This window comes from Macrotis lagotis, chromosome 1 (genome assembly GCF_037893015.1).
Source record: "Macrotis lagotis isolate mMagLag1 chromosome 1, bilby.v1.9.chrom.fasta, whole genome shotgun sequence".
Lineage (NCBI taxonomy): Eukaryota > Metazoa > Chordata > Mammalia > Peramelemorphia > Peramelidae > Macrotis > Macrotis lagotis.
Genome location: NC_133658.1, coordinates 200406978 through 200433899, shown reverse-complemented (window position 1 = coordinate 200433899; position 26922 = coordinate 200406978). Strand labels below are relative to the sequence as shown.

The following is a 26922-nucleotide window of genomic DNA, read 5'->3' as shown; positions in this document are numbered from 1 at the left end:
GCCCTAGAGTAAAGTAGGAGGAAAAAGGGACAAGACAAAGCGGTGGGGAAAGAAGAAGGTAGGTGATAGAAGGGAAGGAAGATTGTGGGAGGAGGTAGCCAGATGCAAAACACTTTTGAAGAGGGAATGGGTGAAAGGAGAGAAAGAATAGAATAAAATGAGGGTGGAGGGAATAGGATGGAGGGAAATACAGTTAACAATAGTAACTGCAGGGAAAAAATATTGAAACAAGTTTCTGATAAAGACTTCTTTTCTCAAAAACAGAGAACTGAGTCAAATTTATAAAAAATATAAAAAATAAGAGCCATTCCTCAACTGAAAAATGATTAAAAGATAAGCACAGTTTTCAGATGAGGCTATCAATGGTTTTTATTTAAATCATTATTTTAAAAATGTCCTAATTCTGTCATGCCCACAATGGGGCACTAAGACAGGGCAAGATGCCGAATGACAGTTTTACTGCTCACTAAGAAATAAGGATAAACTGCTTAAGATTAATATATAGGAAGATGATACATGTGTTCCTTCTTATATATTGATGATCAAAATGAAGGGGGGGGAAAAAAGGAGCAGCCAGGTGGCACAGTGAATGGAGCACCAGCCCTGAAGTCAGGAAGACCTGAGTTAAATTTCGATCTCAGACACTTAATAATTACCTAGCTGTGTGACCTTGGGCAAGTCACTTAAACCCCACTGCCTTACCAAAAAAAAGATATATTCTTTTTAAAACATGGTCCATGAGAAATTTTGATTACTCTCCCCCTCCCCCCTGCATTAAGAGAGTATTTGGGGAGGGGGCAGCAACTTAAGAGAAAAAAAGGTTAAATTTTGAAAATAAAATGATAAAAGTTTAAATGCAAGAAATGTAATAGAAGGGGCAGCAGTAAATAGAGCATCGGCCCTGGCGTCAGGAGGACCTGAGTTCAAATCCAATCTCAGATACTTAATAATAATAATAATTAATAATAATAATAATAAAAGTCACTTAAGCCCCAATGCCTTGCAAAAAAACAAAAACAAAAAAAAGAATGTAATAGATGTTACACAGTTAAAATTCTAAAGAAAAAAATGAATATTCCTAAACTGTCTTCATATCAATATTCCTCCACCCGAGTTATGTTCAATTACCTTGGAGATCTTAAATTCAATCCCAAATATGTATATGAAGTAAAAATATTGGAGACATGATAAAGACCCTGAATAATCTACAAGAAAGTAACAGAGAATATCAGTCAAATCAATAGATGCCACATAGAGATGTATATTTTAAACTTTACCTGTGGATATATTGAAAAATTTTAAATTATACAATAATTGGAAATTAGTTTATAAAATGGAAGAATTGGGTTTTTAAGCTCTGAATTTATCTCTTTCTGTGAGTCTTAGTTATTAATTATTAAACAATTTCTTATAGATGTGGTAAATTCAAATCCCAGTTCTATTCCATGTGACCTTCAGGCAAATCACTTTACTTTTCTAGGCCTCAGTTTCACTTCTGTAAAATGATGCAGGTGGATTTGATGAACTCTAACATCCCTACTGTTCTAAATCATTGATCCTAACCTTGTGATATGGACGAATGGGAACAGAGAGTAACATTAACTTCTCACTAAAATATAAAGGCAACAAAAGCTACCTAAAAAAACTGACAGACAGCATGCACTGCTGATTATATCAAGGTTGATCAAAGTAATGCAAGGGCCTTTATATGTTTCCCTGCCCCTGTTCCTCCATCTGATAAAAACTCCACTATTTACTGTGGAATAAAGCTATATTGAAATTCCAGCAGCACACAGTGAACCAATATATATAATACAATGGACTTAGCCATTTACTTAATTAGATTTAGAATTGGAACAAAGTTGGGAACCATAGCAACTTCCACCTTGCTTCATTATCCCTGAGTACTAACCAAGTAAAACCTGCATTCTAAATTATAATATCGGCATTATGCACTAAGTTCTGCAAAGACTGCTTATATTCAGACTGAAGAACAGTTTGTGCCACAAGTCAATTTTAAAAATTTAACATCCTGTACAGAATTTTTTTAAACAACCTTCAAACTAGATGGAAAAGAATAATAAAAATGTTATGTAAAATCACTTTGAAAATAAATGTAAATTACATTATTATTAATATACCACCTAAAATTCATGTAAACTAAAGTAAAAACATCATTGTGCATACACATTAATATACTGTACACCTCAGTTATTTGTACATTATAATTTTCATTACTATTTAATCACTTTATTAATTATGCATTAGATAATTTTTTCTTTTAAATACTAATACTTGATCTAATTACAATTACTTTAATTATTTACACTAAGTGAACAAAAGTATACATGATAACAACTAAACTTATACCATACAATACAGATATGATTTAATAATCCAATAATTTGCTTCAAGCATCTACAATAGTCTATGAAAGTCAAATTATTCTAATAAGGCAAGAGGCTTGCACTTCCAAGCTAACAAGACCTTAATTTGTTTCCAGTACTAGGTACTTCCAAACCTGTATGATTGTAGGCAAATCATTTGCCATTTCTATACCTCCACAGTTTTCCTCAAGAATGTAAGACAAACACCATCATCAAACCAATAAGGAAAGTATTTAGTAAATTTTAAGGGATTATATGAATAAATGGACAATTAATATTACCCTTTTCACTTAAGAGTCCAGAAACTCATTTATGACCACATCCAAGTTCAAATCTGTACCCCTCCCTCATCCCATCCCACCACAAACACTCTCAAGGCTGACTAAACACTGTTGTGAACACTCTTGAAACTTGCTTACATGTTTTCATTTCAAACCTCAAGAGATTAGATGAATAAATGGACATTAATATTCCCTTTTTACATTAGAATTCAGGAGCATAACTTATGACCACATCCAAGTTCAAACCTGCACCCCTCCCTCATCCCATTTCCATAAACACTCTCAGGCTAAATACTGTTGTGAGCATTCTTGAGACATCCCATCCCACCACAAACACTCTCAAGGCTGACTAAACACTGTTGTGAACACTCTTGAGACTTGATTACATGATTTCATTTTAAAGGTCTTGAAATCATCAAAATAAGGAGAAGCAAGTGCCAATAAAGCAAGTTAGCTGGAGCTGATAAGACTGAAAGGATGATTCAGGAAAATAAGAATGAAAAATTAAAAAACAGGGGCAGCTAGGTGGCACAGTGGATAGAGCACCAGCCTTGAAGTCAGGAATACCTGAGTTCAAATCAGGCCTTAGACACTTAATGATTGCCCAGCTGTGTGACTTTGGGCAAGTCACTTAACTCCAGTTAAATAAAGAAATAAAAATTAAAAAACAATTAAAAAATAATTCAGCAGCTCAGAGGATAAAGGATGGTTTTTTTTTAAAAAAGAAGTTACTCTTTTGAATAAGTGGGGGGGAGACAAATTAGAGAATAGAAACAACATTAAGTATTCTCATTCATTTTAAAATTTTATAAAATAAAGAGTACAAAATTTCTACCAAGGTGATCAAAATAAATAAGTTTCTAGTTATCAGTTTTATTCTTAGTCTTCTTAAAAACAAAAGAAATATTATTTTTGACAACAAATGTCTCACAAATAAGTTCACAGTGAAGGAAAAGGAAAAAAGAAAAATAGTTTTGAAAGAAATGTGTGGAAATTAATATGACAACTTAAACTTCAGGAATCCTTCTGAATCACCAATTGTATCATATTTCAGATAAGGACTAAAACAAACATTGAAATTTTCCATACATTTCGACCACCCCAAGCTATAACTAATCTTCAGACTAGAAGTCAGAGGATATTAATTTATACTCCTTAAAACATATTAACAAGTATAATTTAAAAAGTAAAAAATGACATAAAAACATAATTATAGCAAAAATTCTACATGCAGAATTCCTCTAATGCTAAAAAATAAAAATTCCTTTCAAAGAGAAGACTACATCTAAATTACATTGTAATTATGAAATTTGGAATTTCAAACTGAAAAAAATTTTATGACTAGTACATGACAATTTCTAAAAATAATATTAATCCCTTTCTATACTGAATTTGTGATAATGCATTGCAAAAAATATTTGAAGAGGGGCAGCTAGGTGATAAAGTACACAGAACACTGATCCTGGAGCCAGGAAAACCTGAATTCAAAACCTGCCTCAGACACTTACTAGATAAGAGTATTTATAAAGCAGAAAAACTTAAAGAGGCTTTTAATAAATGTATATTACAAAATAACTAAAAATTCTAAGGACTGTCCAAAAGCTATCAGTATTCTATTTCTTCCAAATATTTTTTAATAACCCTAGGCATCCAATTTAAAAACTAAAAAAGTTATGATAATTAAATAAGAGTGTAAGGTTTTCTCCTTTGGAAAACACTGATGTATAATTTGATTAGCACCATCTACAACATTTCTACTGCACTAATAGTCAAAAAATGATGGAATTTTAAGAAATAGATATAGTCTTAGAAATCCTCTAATCATAAGCTGAGAATCCCTTGTTTCCTAGGCTCCAGAAACCCCTTAAGACTTTCCTGATCATCTGGTCACTAATGCCCCTAGCACCCACAATATTACTTTGCTATTTATTTGCATAATTTTATAAGTCCTTTCCTAGTTGAATGTAAGTTCTGTTAAAGGCAGGGGCTGTCATTTTATGTCCCTTGAGCCCCATGAACTACTTAGCAAAATGCCTGGTAGTAAAATAGTAGGTACTCAACAAACATCTATTAAATATCTCCCATGTGCTAGGCACTCTACTAGTTGCTCAATATACATTTATTGCGTGTATGTATGTATGTATATGTGTGTATATACAAATATGTACATATATGTATGTATGGAGAGAGAGAGAGAGAGAGAGAGAGTCTTTTTATACAAATAAAATGAATCATTATAGAAGATAATGAGCCCCAGAAAATTAAGCTATCCAGATTTTATGACTAGCTCTCCTACTAACTAGACCTTAAGACAAGTTATTTGACTGGAACATTTTCTTCTTATGTAAAATAAAGGGGTGTGGAATATATCATTTTAAGGTCCCTTCTAGCTATAAATTCTATGGAACCAAAGGCTCTGCTACCTCTAAAAAATAATGATTCCATTCTAAGGTCTTTAATAAAATTGTAAATAACTGCATTATAATAAAATATCAGTCTTAGATGATGCCACAAAGTCTGCAAAATCCTTTCCTCATAACAACCTTATAACAAAGTATACAATGTGTTACCTCCAATTTACAGAATAACAGTCAAAGATTGGCAGGGGTTAACCACCTTCTCAAAGACATGGTGCCAGTAAGCATCCAAGTGGCAATTTAAATAACTCTGTCTTATGTTCAATACCAAGACTCTTTGTACTAAACCATACTGTCTCTCCTAAATCAAGTTGCTGCCATATTTTCTTATCCTCTCTGGCAACATCTACTGATAGATGTTGGGTTACATATAAAAAAATATAAAAGAAAACAAAGTACTATATAAAAACCAGAAAGCACTTCAGATATTATTATTAAATCAATATTCAATAATGTAGTAAAAAATTGAGATGATTTTCAGGCAACTCAAAATCACTTCTGCTTTACTTTCAGGGAAAAGCTATTTCATTTTTGTTTTAATTGTCCAGAAATTGCTGTGATTTCCCACTTTATTTTGCATAGATAAATATAGCAATTTTATTTGGGAATTGTCTAAAGTTATTAGGAATTTGCTTAGACTAGAGCAAATTAATAATCTCTCGGCACTGATTTTTATTAACTAGGAAAAAATGAGATATTGATAAATGGATTTGCATTTTATCTATTACTAGAAATATTAGTTGAATGATTACAATGTGCTTTAATACTTGCTAAGAATATATTTTTCCCTCTTCTATTTTATTTTGATCACTACTTTCCCCATTCATGCTAAATTAAAAAGTGCATGTAAACTGCTCTATAAACAGATATAATCATTTTTTCTCAGGATGAGACTAAACTCCTCCCAAAATATAACTAAAACTAAAGACTCATTCAAGAAACCATGCAAAAGGAAAAGCAAACATGCAAATACCTACCTTTGTGGCAAGTTGAGACACCGAGGAGGTAATTTCATCTTGAAGTAGCTGATCTTTATTCTTAAGAAAAATAAATTTTTAAAAGTCAGACAATTGAATAGGAAATAAATCATTTATCAATTAAAAGTAGTAAACAAAAACATTTATTATATCTACCAAACTTAATGATAGGTTCCATCACAATTCCAAGGAAAATTCTATTTTTGTGGTATAAATTATTTTAATTATAACACTAAAAAAAACCCAACTTAGAATATAGCTGTTATAAACTTAGAAATCTTTACCCAGGTCTAACTAGTAAGCAATGGATATGGAATTAAACAAATTTCAAAGACAAATGCAACTTTTCCATATGGTTAGGAAATTTCATTTACAAATAAGATTTTTTAAATTTTTATTTATTTAAAGCAATGAGGTTAGGTGACTTGCCCAAGGTCATACAGCTAGGGGATTATTAAGTATCTGTGGTGAGATTTGAACTCAGGTTCTCTCAACTCAATGGCTGGTGCTCTATCCACTGCACCACCTAGCTGCCCCCTCTATAAATAAGATTTAACATTTTTTCATTGTAATACTAAAAAGTCTTGACTTAAAAAAATAAATTGTACAATGGTCCGAGAGTCAGAATATTTGTCTATTTGAGTTACCATACTTGAGGATATGAATTCCCCCCTAAGAAGAGTTAGCTCCTGATCAATATCCACAACAAACGAAAGTGATTCCACAATTAAGGATGCACCATGATATAATATATACTTGATGTAGTGCCAAGAAACCTAACCTGATATTCACTCATTGTATGATGTTGGGCTAATTCCTAAATTTTTCTATAACCTAATTTATTCACCTACAAATGTACAAGAAAGAAGAAACACAACTGAATTGAAGATCTAGAGGTTAGCAGAATGAAAATCCATTAAGAGTCAGTAGCATGATGTGGCAACCAAAAGTTAATACAATTTGGAGCTGTATTAAAAAGTCATCACTTCCAGGAACAGAAAGGTAATATTCCCATTGTACTGTGGCTTTATCAGATCTCCTTTGAATTGCTGTATTTAGTTTTCAACACCACAGTTTTAATAAGTATATTGATAAGCTAAAGAATGTAATAGGAAAAGGCATCCAATATGGTAAAAGACCTTTTCCATTTGTTAAATAAGAATTAATTGAAGAAACTGAATCAAGTTGAACTTGATCAAGAGAAGACTCAGGACTTCCTTTGAATCTTTCAATAATATAGAGAAGTGATTGCATGATTTCTATTTGGCCCTAGAGGGCAAAAGGAGAATGGTTAGAAATTACAAAAGGTAAATTTAGGCTTGAAGTCAGGAAAAATTTTTAATAATTAGAACTAACAAAAAGCAGAATTGGCTGTCTCTAAGAGATGGTGGGCTCTTCATACCTTGTAGGTCCTTCCAAGTAAAGATTTGATAACAACTTTTCAGGTATAATGAGAATATCTTTGGTGATTGGATTGAGCTCCATGACTACTGAAAACCCTTCCAAGTGTATAAAACCTGATAGTATGCAAAGTCTCTCAAAGATTAACATATGACGACACTACAGGTCTTTAGTAATCCCTAGTTTTGGGAATGAATACCTCCAGGAGGCCTGAAACTAAAAAAGATTAATGATTAGAAGGAATAACTTTAAATCTTTTTTTTTTGTTTTTGCTAGGCAGTTGGGGTTAAGTGACTTGCCCAACGTCACACAGGTAGGTAATTATTAAGTGTCTGAGACTGAATTTGAACTCAAGTCCTCCTGACTCCAGGACCAGTGCTCTATCCACTGTGCCATCTAGTTGCCCCCAATAACTCTTAATAGAAGTCACAAAATCAATTAACAAATTACAAGTGGATGTCTGACTATCAACAAATACGTAATTATTGATAAAAAATATAAGTACAAAAAGCATACTGAAGAGATTTTTCCTATTAACCAAAAGAACTTTATATTCACTTAATTCTCTATGCACTTGTAATAAAAAAGAAAATACTAAATTATTTCCTCATCTGCAAAATAAATGTAACATTCTTTCCAGTATTAATCTATATCTACAGACTGGCAATGGAGCTCTCAATCTGTCTATCACAAACAATAACATATCAAGCATGGCATAAAAAGTATCTTGACTTTACAAACCATCAAGCCTTAGAATCACAAAATTTGATACTTGGAAGAGATTTCAGTAGCCCATAGACCTGAGGCAATATAGGGGTTCCACAAAGTGGAAAAGTTGAAAATACAGCACCCTCACTCCTTATCACTTTGTGTATTGCAACATGCTTCAGTTTATATGTGAACAATTAAATGCATTTATAGATTATAGTATCCAGTTTTAACAAAATTAATCCAATAAAATGGACAAGTGATTTTAAAAAATTCCTATAAGGAAAGCATGTATTGTAGATAATTCTATTAGTGTGAGTGCTAACCACAAGAATGTGATAGAGCTTACATTTTTCTATCCCTGGTAAAAGTTCTTTTATCAAAGATATTTTGAAATAAAAACAAATATGGCTAACAATAGAGACCTGATATGTGCCAATAATTCAACAGATGAAAAAGAATGCCAAAGGAAGAAAAGATTTCAATAAAACAGGGAGATAAAACAAGCCTGGCTATCCAGGCTACAATTATGTAAGACAGCAGGCTATATTTTGCTGTCCATTTTTAGGACCCTTAAGAGGGATAGAATATAAAGAGATTGTGGGTCCTGACATGGGGACAAAGCTAATTCTCGGCAAGTGACTTCATAAATAGGAGAAGGAAGAGGAGAGGAATTTGGTTCCAACTAGGGACCCTCTAGGAAACCTGAAATTAGTGCAATCTGGTGGTGGAGACCTGAAACAGCAGGATCTCAAGACACCAAGGGACAAGGATAGCTCCCAATAGGCAACTATGAAAGGAAACAAAGGACTAATGCTCCTGGGCAGCCTGTGCTTGGAGGATCTCCAGGAGGCCTGAAGCTAAAAAGATTAATGATTAAAAGGAATAACTTTAAGCAGAAGATAAGAGAAAGGCCTATGCTTATGTCAACCCAAGATCAGACATAGGTAGAAACAAGGGATTAAGAAAGCTGTAAGGAATACAAGAACCTAGCCATTCTATTGTATCAAGGTATATATATATATATATATATATATATATATATATATATATATACCTAGTTGCCTTATTTTGATTGTGGCACAAAGTCCCAAATCAGAAACTATGCTAAGATACAAGTAAAAAGACAAAAACTTCTAATATACTGAAAAAATAATATGGGTTTAGAGAAGCATAAGAGATGAACTCAGAAGGAGAGTTGATTCCATACCAGAAGAACCTAAGGAGAGGGGCAGCTAGGTGGTATAGTGGATAAAGCACTGGCCCTGGAGTCAGGAGTACCTGGGTTCAAATCTGGTCTCAGACACTTAATAATTACCTAGTTGTGTGGCCTTGGGCAAGCCACTTAACCCCGTTTGCCATGCAAAAAAACTAAAAAAAAAAAAGAACCTAAGGAGAAAAAAAATAGATTGGACAAAAAACTCCAAAAGTGAATTTTAAAAGAAGAAATTTAAAAACGCACAATTATAGAATTTGAGGAAAGGACAAACAGATGGAAAGAGAAAGTTGAAAGGTCAATAGTGGATACCTTAAAAAATAGAATAGAGGGAACAGAACTCAATGATTCAATAAGACATCAAAAAAATATTAGAATAGGGAGTAGTAAGGTTACACAGTGGATAGAGCACCAGCCTCAGTTCAAACCCAGCCTCAGATATTAAGTTACCCAGCTGTGTGACCTTGGGCAAATCATTTAACCTCACTGCCTTGCAAAAAAAGCAAAAAACAAAATAAATAAACAAAAAATATTAGAATAAAGTCAAAAGACTGGAAAAATTATAAGAAGATGTAAAAAGATATCCACCATAAAAACTTACCTGGAAAACAGGATGAGAAATAATTCAAGAATCACCAAGATACTGAATTCTATGTTCAAACAAAACATATGGATATTGTATTTCAAAGGAAATAAAACTGCCCAGAAGTTTTAGAACTCAGAGAGCAAAGTGAAAATTAAAAGAATCCACTGGGTTACCTCTTAAAAGAAACTTCAAACTGAAAGCACCCAGAAAAACCATTACCCAAAATTTTCAGAGCTAAACAAAAATACTGCAAGCAGCTATGGAGTCAAAACATCAAGGAATGACAGACAAGGTCACATGACTAAATTATAACTACAATAAAATAGAGAAAAGTTAATAATACTCAAAAATGCAAATAAATAAAGGCATATAAGCAAAAAAAAAAATAAGCAAAAATGACTTATCAGTGCAAAACTGAATATAATTCTCCAGGGGAAGAAATGGACTCTTAATAGAGTGGAAGACTTAGAAACACTGCTAACGTGACTGGGCCTCAAGTAAAAATCAATCAGTTAACAAGTATTTATTGAAGCACCATGTTGCAGGGAATGTACTAAACACTGGAATCACAAAGCAAATACATTCCCTGCTCTCAAAAGAGTATATATGGGGAAGTCAAATAAATAACTAAGCATATAGAAGATAAATACAGAGTATGTTGAAAGTAACCTGAAAGGAGAAACAGCATTAGCAATTGGAGGATACAGGGGGGAAGAAGAAGAAAAGAGTAAGGAGAAACCATAAAAGGCTATTAAAGAGGATGGGTTTTAAGCTAAGTACTGAAAGAAAGCTCAGGTATTAGTAAAGAAGCAGATCACTACAAGCTTGGTGGAGAGATAAGGCACAGAGGTGGGAGAGGGGTATCCTATTTAAAAACTTCAAAGAGGTAGCTGGACTATGGTGTATGGCGTTTCCATAAGAAATAATAAGACTGGAGATGTAGGAAAGAATCAAGTTATGAAAAGTTTAAAGGACAGAAAAGTTTATATTTGATCCTGAAGGTAAAATTGGGAAGCCATTGGAGCTTATTAGGCAAATGGGGTAATGTGGGCAGATTCACAGTTTAGAAAAATTACCTTGGCAACTGAATGAATGCAAGATAGATTAGAGTATGGAACTTGAAGAGGTAGGACCAAAGCTTGAACTAGCTAAACTTAAGGCCATATGAGTAGAAAGAAGGGAATATATAAAGAGATATTGATATAGACATGATTTGGAGGCAGAATGAATAGGTATATGAGGTGAAGGTGGGAAGTTAATGATGAAACAAAGATTGCAATCCTGGGTGAATGGGATAGATAAAAAGGCATTTGGAATAGGAAGAATTAGGAGGAAATGTGTTCCTGCTTTGGGACATTTTGAGTTTGAGACGCTAAAGAAAATCCATTCAATATGTCCAAGAGGAAATTAGAGATGGCTGATTATAACTCAGCAGATACATATAGAGCTGGAAATTATCTACAGAGAGATGATTCTTGAACCCATAGGAACTGAGATTAGCAAGACAGTATACAATGAAGAGGCTAGGACAAGCCAAGAGAGAACTTTGGTATACATAATATGGATTAAAAATAAGCAAAGGAGATCAAGAAGAAATGGTTGGCCAGAAAGGAGGACAAGAGAGTAATGCCACAAAAATCTAAGGAAGAGACAATGATCAACAGTGTCACAGGCTACAGAGGTCAAGGTTAAGGAAGATGAGGACTAAGAAAGGATCATTAGATTTGGCAATCATGGGCAACCAGGTGGCATAGTGGATAGAGCACTGGTCCTGGAGTCAGGAGGATCTGAGTTTAAATATGGCCTCAGACACTTAATAATTACCTAGCTGTGTGACCCTGAGCAAGTCACTTCCCTGTTACATTGTAAAAAAACAAAAAAAGATTTGGCAATTATTAATTTTAGAGAGGATACTTTATCCTTACATATTATAAAGTCAGAAATCTGCTGGCAAGAGGTTTAGAAGAAGGGAATGCTTAGACACTTTCTCAAAAAGCTTAGGAACCGGGACAGCTAGATGGCGCAGTAGATAGAGCACTGGCCCTAGAGTCAGGAGGACCTGAGTTCAATTCCGTCCTCAGACACTTAATAATTACCTAGCTGTGTGATCTTGGGCAAGTCATTTAATCTCATTCCCTTACATAAATTAAAAAAAAAAGTTTAGGAACCAAAGAGAGGTGAGACAGATAACAACCGTGGGGGCATTTTCCAACTAAGTGAAGGTTTTTTTGAGGATGGAGAGAGACATGAGCAGAATATTTGAAGCACAATCATAACAAAAAAATAAATAAAACAAAAAAAAACCTAGAAAGGTAAAGACAGCTGAAAAAGCTATTTAACTTGTCAGCAATGACGGAACTAAATAATAATCAATTACATTCTAATAGACAAATGTCCTTGAGAAATTTCACTCCTTTCAAGGCTCACACTCAAGGCCCAGGTGTAGCACTCTTGTGTTGCTTAGTATCTTTTTTTTAATCAATCAATAAACATTTTTTATTAAGCACCTACTACTAAATGCCAGGTACTTTCAATTATGACATACATGAAATATTATAAACTAAACTTGAAGTGTTAAACCAAGATTTTTTTAAAATAATGAAGTATATTAATCACACTATTCTCACTAACAAACATCAATAATTTTAATGAGTGAAAATGTTTGTACTACAAAGTTATTTCACCTTCATCTCATCATTTAAAAATACATTTGTGTGCATTTTATAATATGCATATTAGTACAGTAGTACATTATATTATATACAAATAAATATGCATACATTAGGAGTACATGTTAAAAAATTATTAATGGAGCACAATCTAATCAATCAACCCAAAATTCTTCCTTCCCTCAAATTTGTTTTATTGTTTAACTGTGCTTAGAAACACTGGGAGAAAAAGAAACTTAGTTTCACACCTAAAAATAGTTCTTGAATGGTGGAAATAGGCAGCTGTTTTAAAGAAAATTAGCTCTATTTATAGTCAACATCACTGGAATGCCTATCTAAAAAGCTAAAGATAAAATGTAATAATCAAAAGTCCTTCAAAGTAATTTTTTTAAAAAAAGAAAGTAGCAAGAATCTGAATTCTTTACTTGAGTAAAGGTTTGTATAAGCATATGGGAGAAAGGAATGCCCTTATTTTTCAAGGCCAGAAAGTTTTCTGAAAACATATTATTAATGGGTAATGATATAAAAGTATCATTTTGAAATAAGTTTTTTTTTTTGAAAATAAAAATAAAGCATTTGCAAATATTAGAACTCAATGAAGGGGGAGGCTAGGTGGCGCAGTGGATGGAGCACCGGCCCTGGAGTCAGGATTCCCTGAGTTCCCAATCCGGCCTCATAGACACAATAACTGCCTAGCTATGTGGCCTTGGGCAAGCCACTTAACCCCATTGCCTAGCAAAAAACAAAAAAAACTAAAAAAAAAAACTCAATGAAGGAAAAAAGACATTAACTTATGACCAAATCTAAAATTTTTTTTGCTTTATCAAAATCTAAGAGAAATTTCCTAAAGATTATACATTTAGGTTGAAGTCAGATACTTCTTACCACAATGTCTCTATTTCAAATACAGTATACGTAACTTATTAGTTTACATATTATGATATAATTATTCTGTCATAAAAGTTTCCATTCACATATTAATATTTATAGATTATTTCTTAAAATATCTAAGATGAGGAAAAAAGTAAAATTACATTTCTTAAAAAGAAGCTAGAATTTTATTATAATTTACACTAGTTTGATAGCATGTAATGATTAAGAGCAAAGACTGCTTAGTTTTTTTATCTTGTACCTTTGGTGCTACTTAGCACAATGTCTGTATATGATACTTTTCCATTGGCTGATGACTTACTGAGAATTATTATTTCTTTACAGGGAGATTACAGATAAATGAAGGTAAAATGCAAATCTTCAGATAGTATATACAGTACACATAGTACATAGTACAAAGGAAAGAACACTGATGCTGAAATCATAAGACTCTTGTCATTTACTAGCTGTTTGACCTTTGGCAAGTTATTTTGCTTCCTTGTCTCAGTTTTCTCAACTGTAAAAGTAGTCACTAAGATTCCTTCTAATAGCTGTGATGCAATGACATGAAATAGTTTTCCAAAGTTCTAAATCATTTTATAGAAAATCCTCACTAAAGAGGCTATCTTTCTAAATGCAGGAGTTACATTTATAGTAATACTGATATCCTGGGCAAATGGTAAGATAAATTAAGTTAAAATCATTTATTATCCTTTGTTTCATCTTTAGATTCCTAAAATTTCAATAAGTCAGAGTTTTTAAAATAGTACTTGGCAAATATAAAACAGCAAAAATTGAATCAGGTGAAATTTCACAGGGAAAAAATAGCTAATAGACCCAAGAATATAGAGAAAATAGTACAGGAAGTGTGGTCTTGGCTGGCAAGGGGAAAAAAAGATTTGAGAACTTAATTTTTAAGAACACTGAAACTTTCTCACACAAGCAATCAACAGCGGTGTGACCCTGGGAAAATAAAAATTATTTCATTTCTTAAGAGCCTCAGTTTCAACATCCATAAAGTAAAGGACCTAGATGACTAAGATTCTTTCCTAGTCTATGATTTATGATAATTTATCATAAATAATAATTTATTTCATAATAATGAGGGGAAAAGTTTGATCCATAGTGATCTTCCTCACAATTAAATGATGGTAACTAAACTTTTCAACTATATACATATACATATCTATATATCATCTATAACATTTGGTAGATTTTAAACAAATAAGTTCATTCTACACCTTGATGATGGCATATATTGTTTACAACTTTAGCCAACAACACCCTGCTACTTATTGATTCTGGTTTTTAACATTACTTTGGGGTATTGACTAAAGGCCTAAGCGGACATAATCATAACTTTCATCTTTACTATTTCTTTATCTAAGTATTTCTCAATGTTCAATATTTCAAAGCTTCTGTTCTTTAAATTATAACATGGGGGAAAAGTTAATTTTCTATATACATTAAGAGTCAGGGATGCCAAGGAAAGTGATTACTAAAACTAATCTGTTCATGGCTTACATTTATTTCCAGATTCTGATTTTAAAATTCAAATCATGGGGGCGGCTAGGTGGCGCAGTGGATAAAGCACCGGCCTTGGAGTCAGGAGTACCTGGGTTCAAATCCGGTCTCAGACACTTAATAATTACCTAGCTGGGTGGCCTTGGGCAAGCCACTTAACCCCGTTTGTCTTGCAAAAACCTAAAAAAAAAAAAAAATCAAATCACTTCATTTGTTTTCTTTTAAAAAAAAGAAATCTTCCATTTGAAGCACTTTTTAAAATCATACTTCTTTATTCATCTCTTTTAAAGTTCAGTTTTGATGCAACTTAACAGACTAATTTGTTCAAATGAGTTTTCATTGTTTAGAATGTTTCAGAATTTAGCAGACAGTATAAGTTTCCTTTAAAAAGTTATATAGCTGGCACAAGTAATTATCCTTTGAATACATTATTTTTGGTGTCTAGGTAATAAAAATAAAAATCTTATAAATGTCTATTCTTAGGAAAAGTTAAAAAAACAACCTAGCCGTAACTTCCTTAGGAACATAAAAATGTTCTTTTGTTTAAACAAGTTTGTAAAGTAATAAAAAAAAATTAATTTAACAAGTGTATTGAATGTTCCTTATAAATCCATGCATACCTCCCTCTGAAATTTTAAGCGCTAAATCAGATTTTTAAAAAAGAGTTTCATTATGCACTCCCCTATAAAACCCAGATAACCAAGGGAAGGAAGCAAATTAGAGATGATAAAAAATTCTATGACTTTTGGGAAAGCAATTTTCAAGTAAATTCAAGTTTTTTAATACATCAACCCTCATTGGTTATTGTAAGTTAAAATTTTATTACTGTTAAATATTGCTTAAACTATCTAGGGTTAACATTTTGGAAGCAATATAGAATCACTCAGGTATAGTAGGTCACTGATAAAAAAGAAAGCTTCCATCTATAGCAAAATATTTATATTATCAAGTTTTTTGTGATAGTCAAGCATGAAATAAACATTTATTAAGCTTCTGTTATGTGCCATGTTAAGCAATGAAGATACAAAAAGGGACAAAAAATAAGATCCCTTGACCTTAAGGAGGTTACACTCTAACAGGGAAGACATCCGGAAAATAAATATATTATATGTACATTATGTATATATTATTATATAATATGGTAAGTAACATTACCGAATAAATAGCAAATTATTAAAAAAGAGAGATGACATTAGAATTAAGAGGAATTGGGAAAAGCCACCTAATAAAAGACAATTTTAGTTGTTACTTAAAGGGAGCCAAGGAAGCCAGAAAGCAGAATTGAGCAGAGAAAATATTACAAGAATAGGGAATAGACAAAGAAAATGCCTGAGCTTGGAGATAACAGCAAGGAGGGCCAGTATCCCTAGTTAGAATGGTACACATGGCAGGGAGTAAGAGATGTAAGAAGACTAAGAGGGGGCTAGGTTACGAAGGGCTTTGAATACCAACATGAACATTTTATATTTGATCCTGGAGGCAAAAGGAAATCATTAAGTTTACTGAGTAGTCAGACTTGTGTTTTTAGAAAAATCACTTTAGCAGTTTTATGAAGGATAGATTAGAGAAGGGAAAGATTTGAGGAAGAGAGACCCCTCTGCAGACTATTGAAGTAATCAAGGTGTGATGGCTTGAACTGGAGTGGTGGTAAGGGGGGGAGTACAACAGGCCTTAGCAGTGGAATGCATATGGGAGGGTAAGAGATAGTGAGCAGCTGATGATAATTCCTCGACTATGAACTTGTTAGACTAGGAAGACGGAATTATCCTCTAATAATCCTCTAATTATCCTCTAATATAAGTGGACATCAAGTTTGAGAAATCTGAAAGATAAGCAAAACTTGAAACAAAGTTGATGTCCCTTCAACTGAGGAATGACTAAATAAATTGTGGCATATGAATGAAATGTAATACAACTACAATGTAAGAACCATGAAGAATGTAAGAAAGGCTCAGATGAACCATGTGCAGTAAGTAGTGCCAAAAAACAATGTAAATGTAAATGTAAAGAACAATAATCACTAAACAATGGAAAATGAATGCTGCAAAATTTCAAAGGACAAGCATGGACCTAAAGACCATGTGTGTTTATATGAGAAGAAAACTCCCTCATTCCTTTGCAAATATGATTCATTAATAGGGGACATTAAATATATATATATAAATATATTTACATATAAATATATTTATATTTCAATGCAATGACCAGTTTTTGTCTCTTTTCTTAACTCTGCTATATGTGATGACTTTCTGGAAGAGGGTAAATGAAAGGAATAAGGTGATAAAAAAAACAATAATCAATAAAAGTTTATTTTTTAAAATAGCCATGTATCCAGGTTTCAGTCAAAAATCTTCAAACCAACTGAATCCACTGTCAATTAGCTACATACAGCTGGGCAGGTACTAAACTATCCCTCAGTTTCTCATATTTACTATGAGGAGATTGGGTCAAACTATCTCAAGTTCCTTCTAATGATAAAATTGTATGTTCTAAAAGTCTTAAACAAGGATTAAAAGAAATCAGTACTTTTTCTAGCACTCTATTCTTATACATTTTAAAACTTAATTTTTAAAACTTCTTGGGTTTTGATAACACAAAAATTAAAAATTATTTTAAAAGATGAGGATAGTATTTCTCACAGAAATGCCAAATAAAAGTATTTCTACAATGAGACTTGTATGTAAATGACTAAATAAAAAGTTCCCAGTAAGAAAGAGCTGAAAATGTGTGTGTAGTACTACCTCTACTTCAGCATTAAAACATCAAACAAACAATTCCTTCTGTACTCTCTTTGTGAAAACATGAACTCCCATGCATGAATATGAGATAACTCTAAAATCTAGATACAATTTTTCTCCTGAGATACAGGAATGTATATCTCCAAAGAACTAAGGAATAAAAGGATTGGAAGTTATGGTGAGAATTGCAAGATAAAAGAGCTGAAATGATCACAGAGTGTGATAAAGAAATTTCCGAGCTTATGTAAATGAATGTGGAACATTGGTTGGTGATGACAAAATAAAGGGCATGACTCTGTATAATTGGTTAGATAAAGGAATAGGTTATGGGAAATGAGTAAATTAAGGAATTGGGAAGTGAGAATGATGCTTGAGGGAATAACAATATATATGCTGAAGTCCCCTAGGGCAGAATTGGGGAATAAAGAAAGACTTTGACCACACACTGAAATGATGTAAAGAAGAAAAGTACCCTGGAGATCTACAGATAACTGAATCTTGAGTGCTTAATAAATATGGAACCCAAAGGAGAAGTTACTGAGTGATGGATGGGAGAGGGAGAACCTGAGAGTGGTAATGGGGAGCAAGGAGTATTCCAACTACCCAACTACAGGAGTGAAAAGGTATGAGTCACATTGCTGGCTAGAGAAGCCAGGGAAGTTGTATCATCAGAAGGAAACAAAGTCCTTCATCACAAAATTTTTATCTTAAACTTATTTTGTATACTTAATTATGGATTTGTTATCCCCTTGAAAGAACAAAAGCTCTTTGAGGATAGAAATGGTTTCATTTTTATCCTTGCATTCTCAGTATCTATCACCTAGAAAGTGCTTATAAGATGCTTGTTGGGGAGCAGTGGATAGAACACCAGCCCTGGAGTCAGGAGGACCTAAGTTAAAATCCAGCCTCAGATACTTAATAATATCTAGCTGTGTGACCTTGGGCAAGTTACTTAACCCCATTGCCTTGCAAATAAAAAAAAAAAGGAAATTAAAAATTTTTTAAAAAGAAGTAGACATGAAGAAAAATTTAAGAAGTAACCTACCTCTAAAGAATCTTTATTTTGGCAACAAACAATACAGAAATTAGTAATTATATACCAAGATCTGCCCACCCCCAAAAAAAATTCATACTTAAAGGATCATGACATATACACTAGATGGAAGTTGGAAGTGGAGAAAGGACAATTCACAAAATGAAGTGGTAAAGCAACTTATATAATATAAAAGAGAGACTATCAAATAATTACTTCTCAATTTTAAGGAAATCATTTGTAATACCAGATTTGGGTGTCTGAATTACAGAATTACAGAATGTCCAATGTTAAGAGACCTCAGAACTCAACTAGTTCAATATATCCTCAAATTAATGTAGCTGAAAAATTGTCATCCATCCTTTGTTTGAAGTCCTCCATCACTAAGGGAGAATCTACCATACTCCCTAGACAGACTCTTCCATTTTTTGATAACTGATTGTTAGGAAATATTTTCATACATCAAAACCTAAACATGCTTCTTTGTAATTTCTATCCATTATTTCTTGTTTTGTTCTCTAAAGTTAAAGAGATAATTCCTATCCTGAGTTTTCTCTTCTCCAGTGTAAATATCTCTAGTTTCTTCAACTGGTCATTATATGTGATCCTCATGATCCTTCACCATTTCGGCTACCTTTCTCTAAACAGTCTAGGTCTTACCAAGGTGTTATAGTGAACAGTGTGCTAGGTCTAGAATAAGAAAGACCTGAGTTCAAATCCAGACTCAGACATTTATTTACTAGCTGTGCAACTTAACTTCTGCCTCAGTTTCCTCATCTGTAAAGTGGAAATAATGATACACCCCAGAGTTGTGAGTGAGAATAAAAATGAAACATTTGTAAAGCACTATGCAAAGTAATACACAATGCTAAGTGGTGGAAGTGGGAACAGTGGTAGTAGTCATTGCAGGTAGCAGAAATACTAGTATTACATGTTCTTCCTAACTGCTTCACTCAGAAATGAATACAGCACTTAAAAGGTGATCTAAACAGGACAAAATACAATGTGATTAACACTTCAGGACAGTCAGTCTAAGGATGCTATATCAAAGTTGATTTATATTATGCTTGCAATCCACTAAAACTTTTAGGTTGTTTTTTTTTTAAGATCAACTATATTCTAGCTGTAACTTCCGCTATCTTGAACTCATGAAGTTAATATGTAGAACCAATCTAATCATTCCAGAACTAGTATGCCCTAACAAGCACAAAATAGGTGCTTAATAAATACTTGCTAACATGAAGCAGTAGCAGTGGCTACATCACTTAGGTCCTTGAGTTAGGTTCTTATAGCAGAGAGTCTGAAGCAAGCCAGGGAAAAACATCCTCAGTAGCTTCCAGGTGCCTGGTCCCTTTCATGAATGCTGCTCTGATCTTTTTCCCTATTCTTTGGCAATTGGTTGCTACAGTGGATGTAGCTAGACTGGAAGGAAGGAAGATTCAAACTCATATACTTTCTCAGATATTAACTAGTCATGGTTCTGGGAAACCTGAACTGGACCTCAGTTTCTTTATCTGTAAAATGGGACATGGAGCAGAATGTTATATTTGATGCCTTCTACCTCTAAATCTAAAGTCCTGCAGATCCCTCCACATTAAATTTCTTCCTATTCCCTCTTCAATCTATCTTCCTTCCTATCATAGACATAACCATACATGGAATATTTTCCATCATTGCTGTTAAGTTAAAGGCAGGAATCTTCTGATTAATTCTATTTTCTAAAACCTGTTTATTACTTTAGACGCAGAACATAGAAACTTGAGACATCAGAGAAGAATAAGAAAACAAATGAATGAAGACAATAAAAAATAAAGAGAGAGAATATGTAAGGAAAGGAAGGCATCAGGAACAAACAATTTAGTTAGGTTTTTTCAGTTCTGCTATGAATAACTACTACATGTTCATCACCTTATTTCAGGTAATTATCTCTCAATGTGGGCTACTAAAATAGGGGTTTCCTAACTTCAATGTCCTCTAATTCAATTTATACTATTTACCTCTTTTTCTCCTTTTTTTTTAAAAAAGGTTTTTGCAAGGCAAATGGGGTTAAGTGGCTTGCCCAAGGCCACACAGCTAGGTAATCATTAAGTGTCTGAGGTTGGATTTGAACTCAGGTACTCCTGACTCCAGGGTCGGTGCTCTATCCACTGCACCACCTAGCCACCCCTTATTTACCAATGATAGAATAATATTCTTAACACATAGTTCCAGTTAGGTCATATCCTTGATCAAAAGTTTTCAAGTGGATATCTACTGCTTAATTTAGAACCTTCTCACAAGTTATTCCCCCAAAACAGTCAAATGATATGAATGGGTAATTTTCAGACCAAAGACATTAAAGCTTCAAAAATTCATATGGATAAAATGCTCCAAATAATTACTGATCAGAAAAATACAAATTAAAACAACTATGAAGTAGCACCTCACACCTATCAGATTGGCTAAGATGACAAAAAATGAAAATAATCAATGTTGGAGAGATAGGTGGGAAAATTGGGACATTAATGCACTGTTGGTAGAATTATAAACTGATTGATCATTCTGGAGAGCAATCTATAGCTATGCCCAAAGAGCAATAAAACTGATTATACCCTTTGATCCAGCAATACAAATACTAGGTCTATATACAAAAGAAATTATAAAAAATGGGGAAAGTTCCACATATTAAAAATATTTACAGCAGCTCCTTTGGGGTGGCAAAGAATTAGAAATTAAGGAAATGCCCATCAATTGGGGAAATGGATGAACAAGTTATGGCCTATGTTATGGAGTAGAATTGTTCTAAGAAATCATGAGTGGTCAAACTTTAGAGAAGCTTGGAAAGAATTATGTGAGCTGATGCTGAGCAAAGGAAGCAAAATAAGAGAACATTATCCATGTTAACAACATTGTGAGTTGAAGGATGAAGGATGTCAGCAGTTCAGAGATCAAAGGACAATGCTGGAAGACATGTTATGGACAATGCTATCCACGTGGGGGGGGCACCAAATCTGAATGTATACTCTGTTCACTTTTTTTAAACTTCTCATGTTGTTCCTTCCTCTCTTATGGTTTACTTTCCTTTTTCCCCTTAATCCTAATTCTTCTTACAGAAAATGACTAATATGTAAATATGTGAAACATAAACGTACATGTACAACTTTTATCATGCTACCAAGGGGAGGGGAGAGAGAAGGGAGGTTGGTAGAAAAATGTTTAACATAAATTTGCAAGTGGATGAATGCTGAAAAACTACCATAGCATGTAAATGGAAAAATAAAATATCAATTAAAAATTTTTTTTAAATAAAAAATTTAGAGCCTTATAGAATCTGTCTCCAACCTAATTTATATCACTCTTTTTTTTTTTCCAGGTCATTTCTTTATTGAAAGTAGCCGATCCCTTTCAATGCTCTTTGAAAACCAAAATCTTTATCTTCAAATACTGAAGGAAACAAGTGAAGGTTCTAGTTTTTTAACCAAAAAAAACCCCACCAAAATCCCCTTTTGGGGTGATTCTGGCATGCAGAGGAAGAAGATGAGGGGTCTGATTAAATACCACAAAGGCATCTACTATCATCACAAACAAGACATGGTCTGCACCCCCACAGGAGGTCTGGGGGGAAGGGGCTCCCTAACTTGTTCATCCCGACCTAGGGAGGGAGCAGGGCTGCCCCCGACCCCCTTTCCGTCGCCACAAATGTAGAGCAGCAAACCCCGGGTTGAGACAAGAGTCCCCACCTTTCTCCAGAACATCATGGGCAGAGACCGGGGGCTGGAAGGGGGCACCGTGCCCAGCCGCGGGGTCCCCAGAGGCAGAGCACAGGGGGATGAGGTCAGTTCTCAGAAAGGGGGGGCCATCACTGGCCAGTCAGCGGGCTGAGGTCAGGTGGTACCTGCTATGGGAGAACCTCTGGCTACGGTCCACCAGATGTGCTGTCAGTCTGTCGGAAATGCCGGGGCAAGACTCCTCAGCCAGGCTGAAAGCGTTCCCCAGCTCCTCCACGGCACCCACGTTCCCTCCAGTCTGCTTGTGCTTCTCTTTGAGCTCTCTGAAGACCGTGGCTGCCGTTTGATGGGCTCTGCTGGCTTCTGGGAGGCCTGCAGGGCCATGCCTTTCTGCAGTTTACTGTGGGGGCTCGGGCCAATAGTTGGGGGGGATGTCCAGAGGGGGCCCTGGTCACCATCCGCTGCATCTCCATCAATGTCAGAATCCTCAAGGCTGGAATCTTCACCCCGACCCTCCGACTTCCAGCTCTTGTAGCGCTCAATCAGCTCCGTGAGGAAGGAGGTTTTCTTGGTGTAGTGCGTGATGAACTTGTGCTTGAGCAGCTCCCGGCTGCGGGTCTAAAGCGGGGGTCCTTGTTGAGACGAGCTTCCACAAACTCCTTGAAGGGCTTGCTGTGGTGTCCCTCCAGGGTGGGAGGGTTGTTTTTGGGGATCAGAAACAGAACCCTCATGGGGTGAAGGTCTGAGTTGGGAGGCTCTCCCTTGGCCAGCTCAATGGCTATAATTCCCAGGGACCAAATATCTGCTTTGAAGTCATATGCAGACTGCTTGATGACTTCTGGCACCATCCAGAAAGGGGTCCCCACAAAAGTATTCCTCTTGACCTGAGTGTCTGTGAGCTGCCCGGCCACCCCAAAGTCAGCCAGCTTCACATCGCCTTGCTCAGATAGCAGCACACTGGCAGCTTTAATATCTCAGTGGATCTTCCTTTCAGAATGAAGGTAATCCAAACCCTTGGGGATCTCGTGCAGGACTGTGGCAATGTAGATCTCCTCCAAAGGCCCTGGCTTCAGCAGGTCCAAGGCAGATCCACCACCCAAGTACTCCATGATAATCCACAGCTTGGTATTCTTCAGGTAGGAGCCATAATAGCGGGTGATGTAGGGACTGTAGCACTGGCTGAGGACAGTGATCTCCTGCTGGATGTCCTCCATCTCGTCCTCAGCCTCTTCTAGGTCGATGATCTGGATGGCCACCACCTCCTTGGTGCGGCTGTCAATGTCCTTGTACACCTCCCCAAAGGAGCCCTTCCCGATCCTCCCTCTCGAGCTTGGTGAAGAGCTCCTCGGGGTCCACCCGAGTGCTGGTTCATGAAGTCCCTGAGGTGCGCCATGGCCGGGCCTCAGGTGGCCTGCCGACTCTTCACCTGCCCCAAGGCGCCCCCCGGGGGTCCCAGGCCTCAGCGCGCCCCGCCTCTGGGGGTCCCCATGGAGGCCCGGGTGCCCGGTCCGCGGTGCCCCACTCGGGCCCGGCCCACCCGGGCTCCCGCGGCCTATATCACTCTTTTCCATGACTCTATTGTGCTAAATAAGTTTATCATTTCCCAAATCAACCTGCCCTTTCCTGTTTGATTTTAAAGAAGATACCATTATCTGTCCTCTCTTATTAAAATTTCCTAGGTCTAGATCAGATGCCAAGTAATTTTTCTTTCTTCAGAGCTTTCATAGCATTTATTATCCTTCCTATAGACTTATGTTCTGATTTATGCTATTTATCTAATTCCCTAACTAGATAGTGATACCCTTTAAGAATTTTACTTATTTTGGGGGGCAGCCAGGTGGCACAGTAGATAGAGTACTGAGACCCTGGAGTCAGGAGGACCTAAATTCAAAATTGGTCTCATACCTAGCTGTGTGACTTTAGGCAAGTCACTTTTAACCCCAGTGTTTTGCAAAAAAACAAAAACCAAAAAGAAGAATTTTACTCATTTTCACATTCCCCCAGCAAGTCTGAAGTAGAAACAATTAAGACTTTACATAAGATGATTTCTAAGATTCTTTTCTAGCTCTAAATAAGAACCAAGTAGTAAACATAGTCAAATGTTGTGTGTGTTCAAGTGAAAGAAAAGAGCATGGTGGCCTGAAATGACCAAGGGAAGATCAAGTAGATTACTTGATTTACTTTTGGATCATAGATTTGGACTAGAAAGGATCATCAGAGTCCTTTTCAATGTTTTTGTTTTACAAATGTGGAAACTGAGATTATCAAAGATCAAATGACTTGCCCAGAATTACAAAACTAATAACTGGAGTGGAATTCAAACCTAGGACTTCTCAATTCCAAGCTGAACATTATCCACTATACCACAGTGGGTCATAAATGGATATTATTTGGATAAAAAAAATTAAAAGAGTAAAGTAATGGGAAAAAAAGGCAGTGAAATAGGAGTTTAATTCAACTGACATTCTTTGACTACTTACTCTATTATCAACAGCACTGTAATATTTTTAGTGCTAGTTAGCAGGAATGGTACAAAGTTCACTTAAGATTCAGGACCTGAAAGTGCAGAGAGGACTAAGTAGATGAGGACTGCAAAACAAACTAGAACCTGCCTATGGAGAGTTTTGAAAGTTAAGTAACATGAAGGTTTCTAAATAGATAAATGATATAATCAAAACAGCATTTTGGGAAGATTATGTAAAGCCTCCATACAGGTGCAAATTGGTTTTCCTAAAGCCTAATCAGATCACTTTCCTCTTCAACATACTCCAGTCCATCAGCTCCTTATCACCTTTGGATCAAACATATATTTTTCAGTTTGGTATTATATGTCCTTTATAATCTGGCTCCAAGCTACCTTTCTAGTCTTATATATTACTCCCCTTTATACATCCTATTAGTCAAACTGGTTCTTCACACAGAGTATTCCATCTACTGTCTTAACACTTTCATACTAGCTATTATTCCCCATGCTTACAATGAATTTTTTCCTCATGTGTGTTCTAAGAATACTTAATTTCCTTCAAAGCTCAATCAAGTATGACCTACATAAAGCCTTTCCTGGTCCCCACAACTGTTCCAAAATACCTTGTTTATACTAATCTCCACAATGAAATGTAAGATCTTTGAAGACAGGAGCTATTTTCATTTTCTAAATTCTGATACTACAAGCCTCTTTTCTCACTTTCTTATCTATACCACTTATCAAGTAAAAAGGAATTGTCAGACAATGAGGTTCTCTCCTGTTCCCCCAAGTAAAACTCTGGAAATAGATGGGAAAGTAAAATATTTGATTAAAAGAGAATTCTGGTTAATTTTCTCTCTATAAACATTATTTAGTATGTCACTTAATGCAGTTCCTTCCACCTATGTGGCCCTCTTCTATGCAAAGGCTGACCAATCCCTTTGGCCCACATGATACTGAATCTGCCCTTTCTGAACCTTGATCCAAACAGGCCTAAGTACAGAGCAGTAATTAAGAAAACCCTAACAAAGGAATAAGGGGCCCCAAGAAAATGAAGAGTATCTATTAACTACCCCTTCATAAACTCTATTTTATAAAAATCATTCCCAAGTTTTTATTTCTACACATAACTTTTCTACTGAGAAGACTACATTTCCAAAGGTCTGATGGACATCTCCAACTAGATCACCTAGATAGACTACAGGCACCTCAAATTCAACATGCTCAAAGGCACACATCATTTTCCTCTTTTTCATTACCTTGTCTCTACCAGTGACACTACCATTCTCCAAGTCATTCAAGCATTCTGTTATCTTTGATTCAGTAACCTCAACTCCACATCTAAACAATTGTCATGTCTTATAGATTCTATCTCCAAAATGTCTCAACAATGTCACCACAATAATTCAGGCCCCTACTACTCCTCAACAGCACTATTCCAATAAGCCTTTCTACCTCCAGGCTCATCCTTTCCCTCTCCATTTCATTCTAAACTCTGTTGCCAACTTAATCTTCTTAATGAAGAGTTCTTACCACATCATTTCCTACTGAAAAAATTTCAAGGCTTCCCACTTGAACCTTGGCCTGGCATTCAAAACCTTATATAATCAAACAAAAAGTATTTAAGTACCTACTAAGCCCTATACTATGCAATGGGGATACAAATACAATAAATGAAACCATCCCTATTAACAAGGAGCTTACATTCTGATAAGGGAAACAAGTACATAGAAAAGCATAAATAAAATATGTCAAGAGAATAAATCCAAAGTAGTTTGAGAGGGAGAACCTTTAGATTGCTTCATAAAGAGAAGATTGGGGCAGCTAGGTGGCACAGTTGATAGAGCATCAGGCCTGGAGTCAGGAGGACCTGAGTTCAAATCTGACCTCAGACACGTAATAATTAACCCAATTGGAGCAGCTAGGTGGTTCAGTGGATAGAGC

At 35.1% G+C, this 26922-nt stretch overlaps 1 protein-coding gene and 1 pseudogene across 1 annotated transcript in view; both read right to left on the bottom strand.

Moving 5' to 3' along the window:
* Positions 1-26922, bottom strand: part of TDRP (testis development related protein) — a 53761-nt gene that overhangs the window by 17011 nt on the left and 9828 nt on the right. Inside the window, exon 3 of the mRNA XM_074209555.1 lies at positions 6063-6122. Within this exon, the coding sequence (XP_074065656.1) occupies positions 6063-6122 (60 nt within the window). The remainder of the gene's footprint in view (positions 1-6062; positions 6123-26922) is intronic.
* Positions 9238-23907, bottom strand: LOC141504505 (serine/threonine-protein kinase 25 pseudogene; annotated as a pseudogene).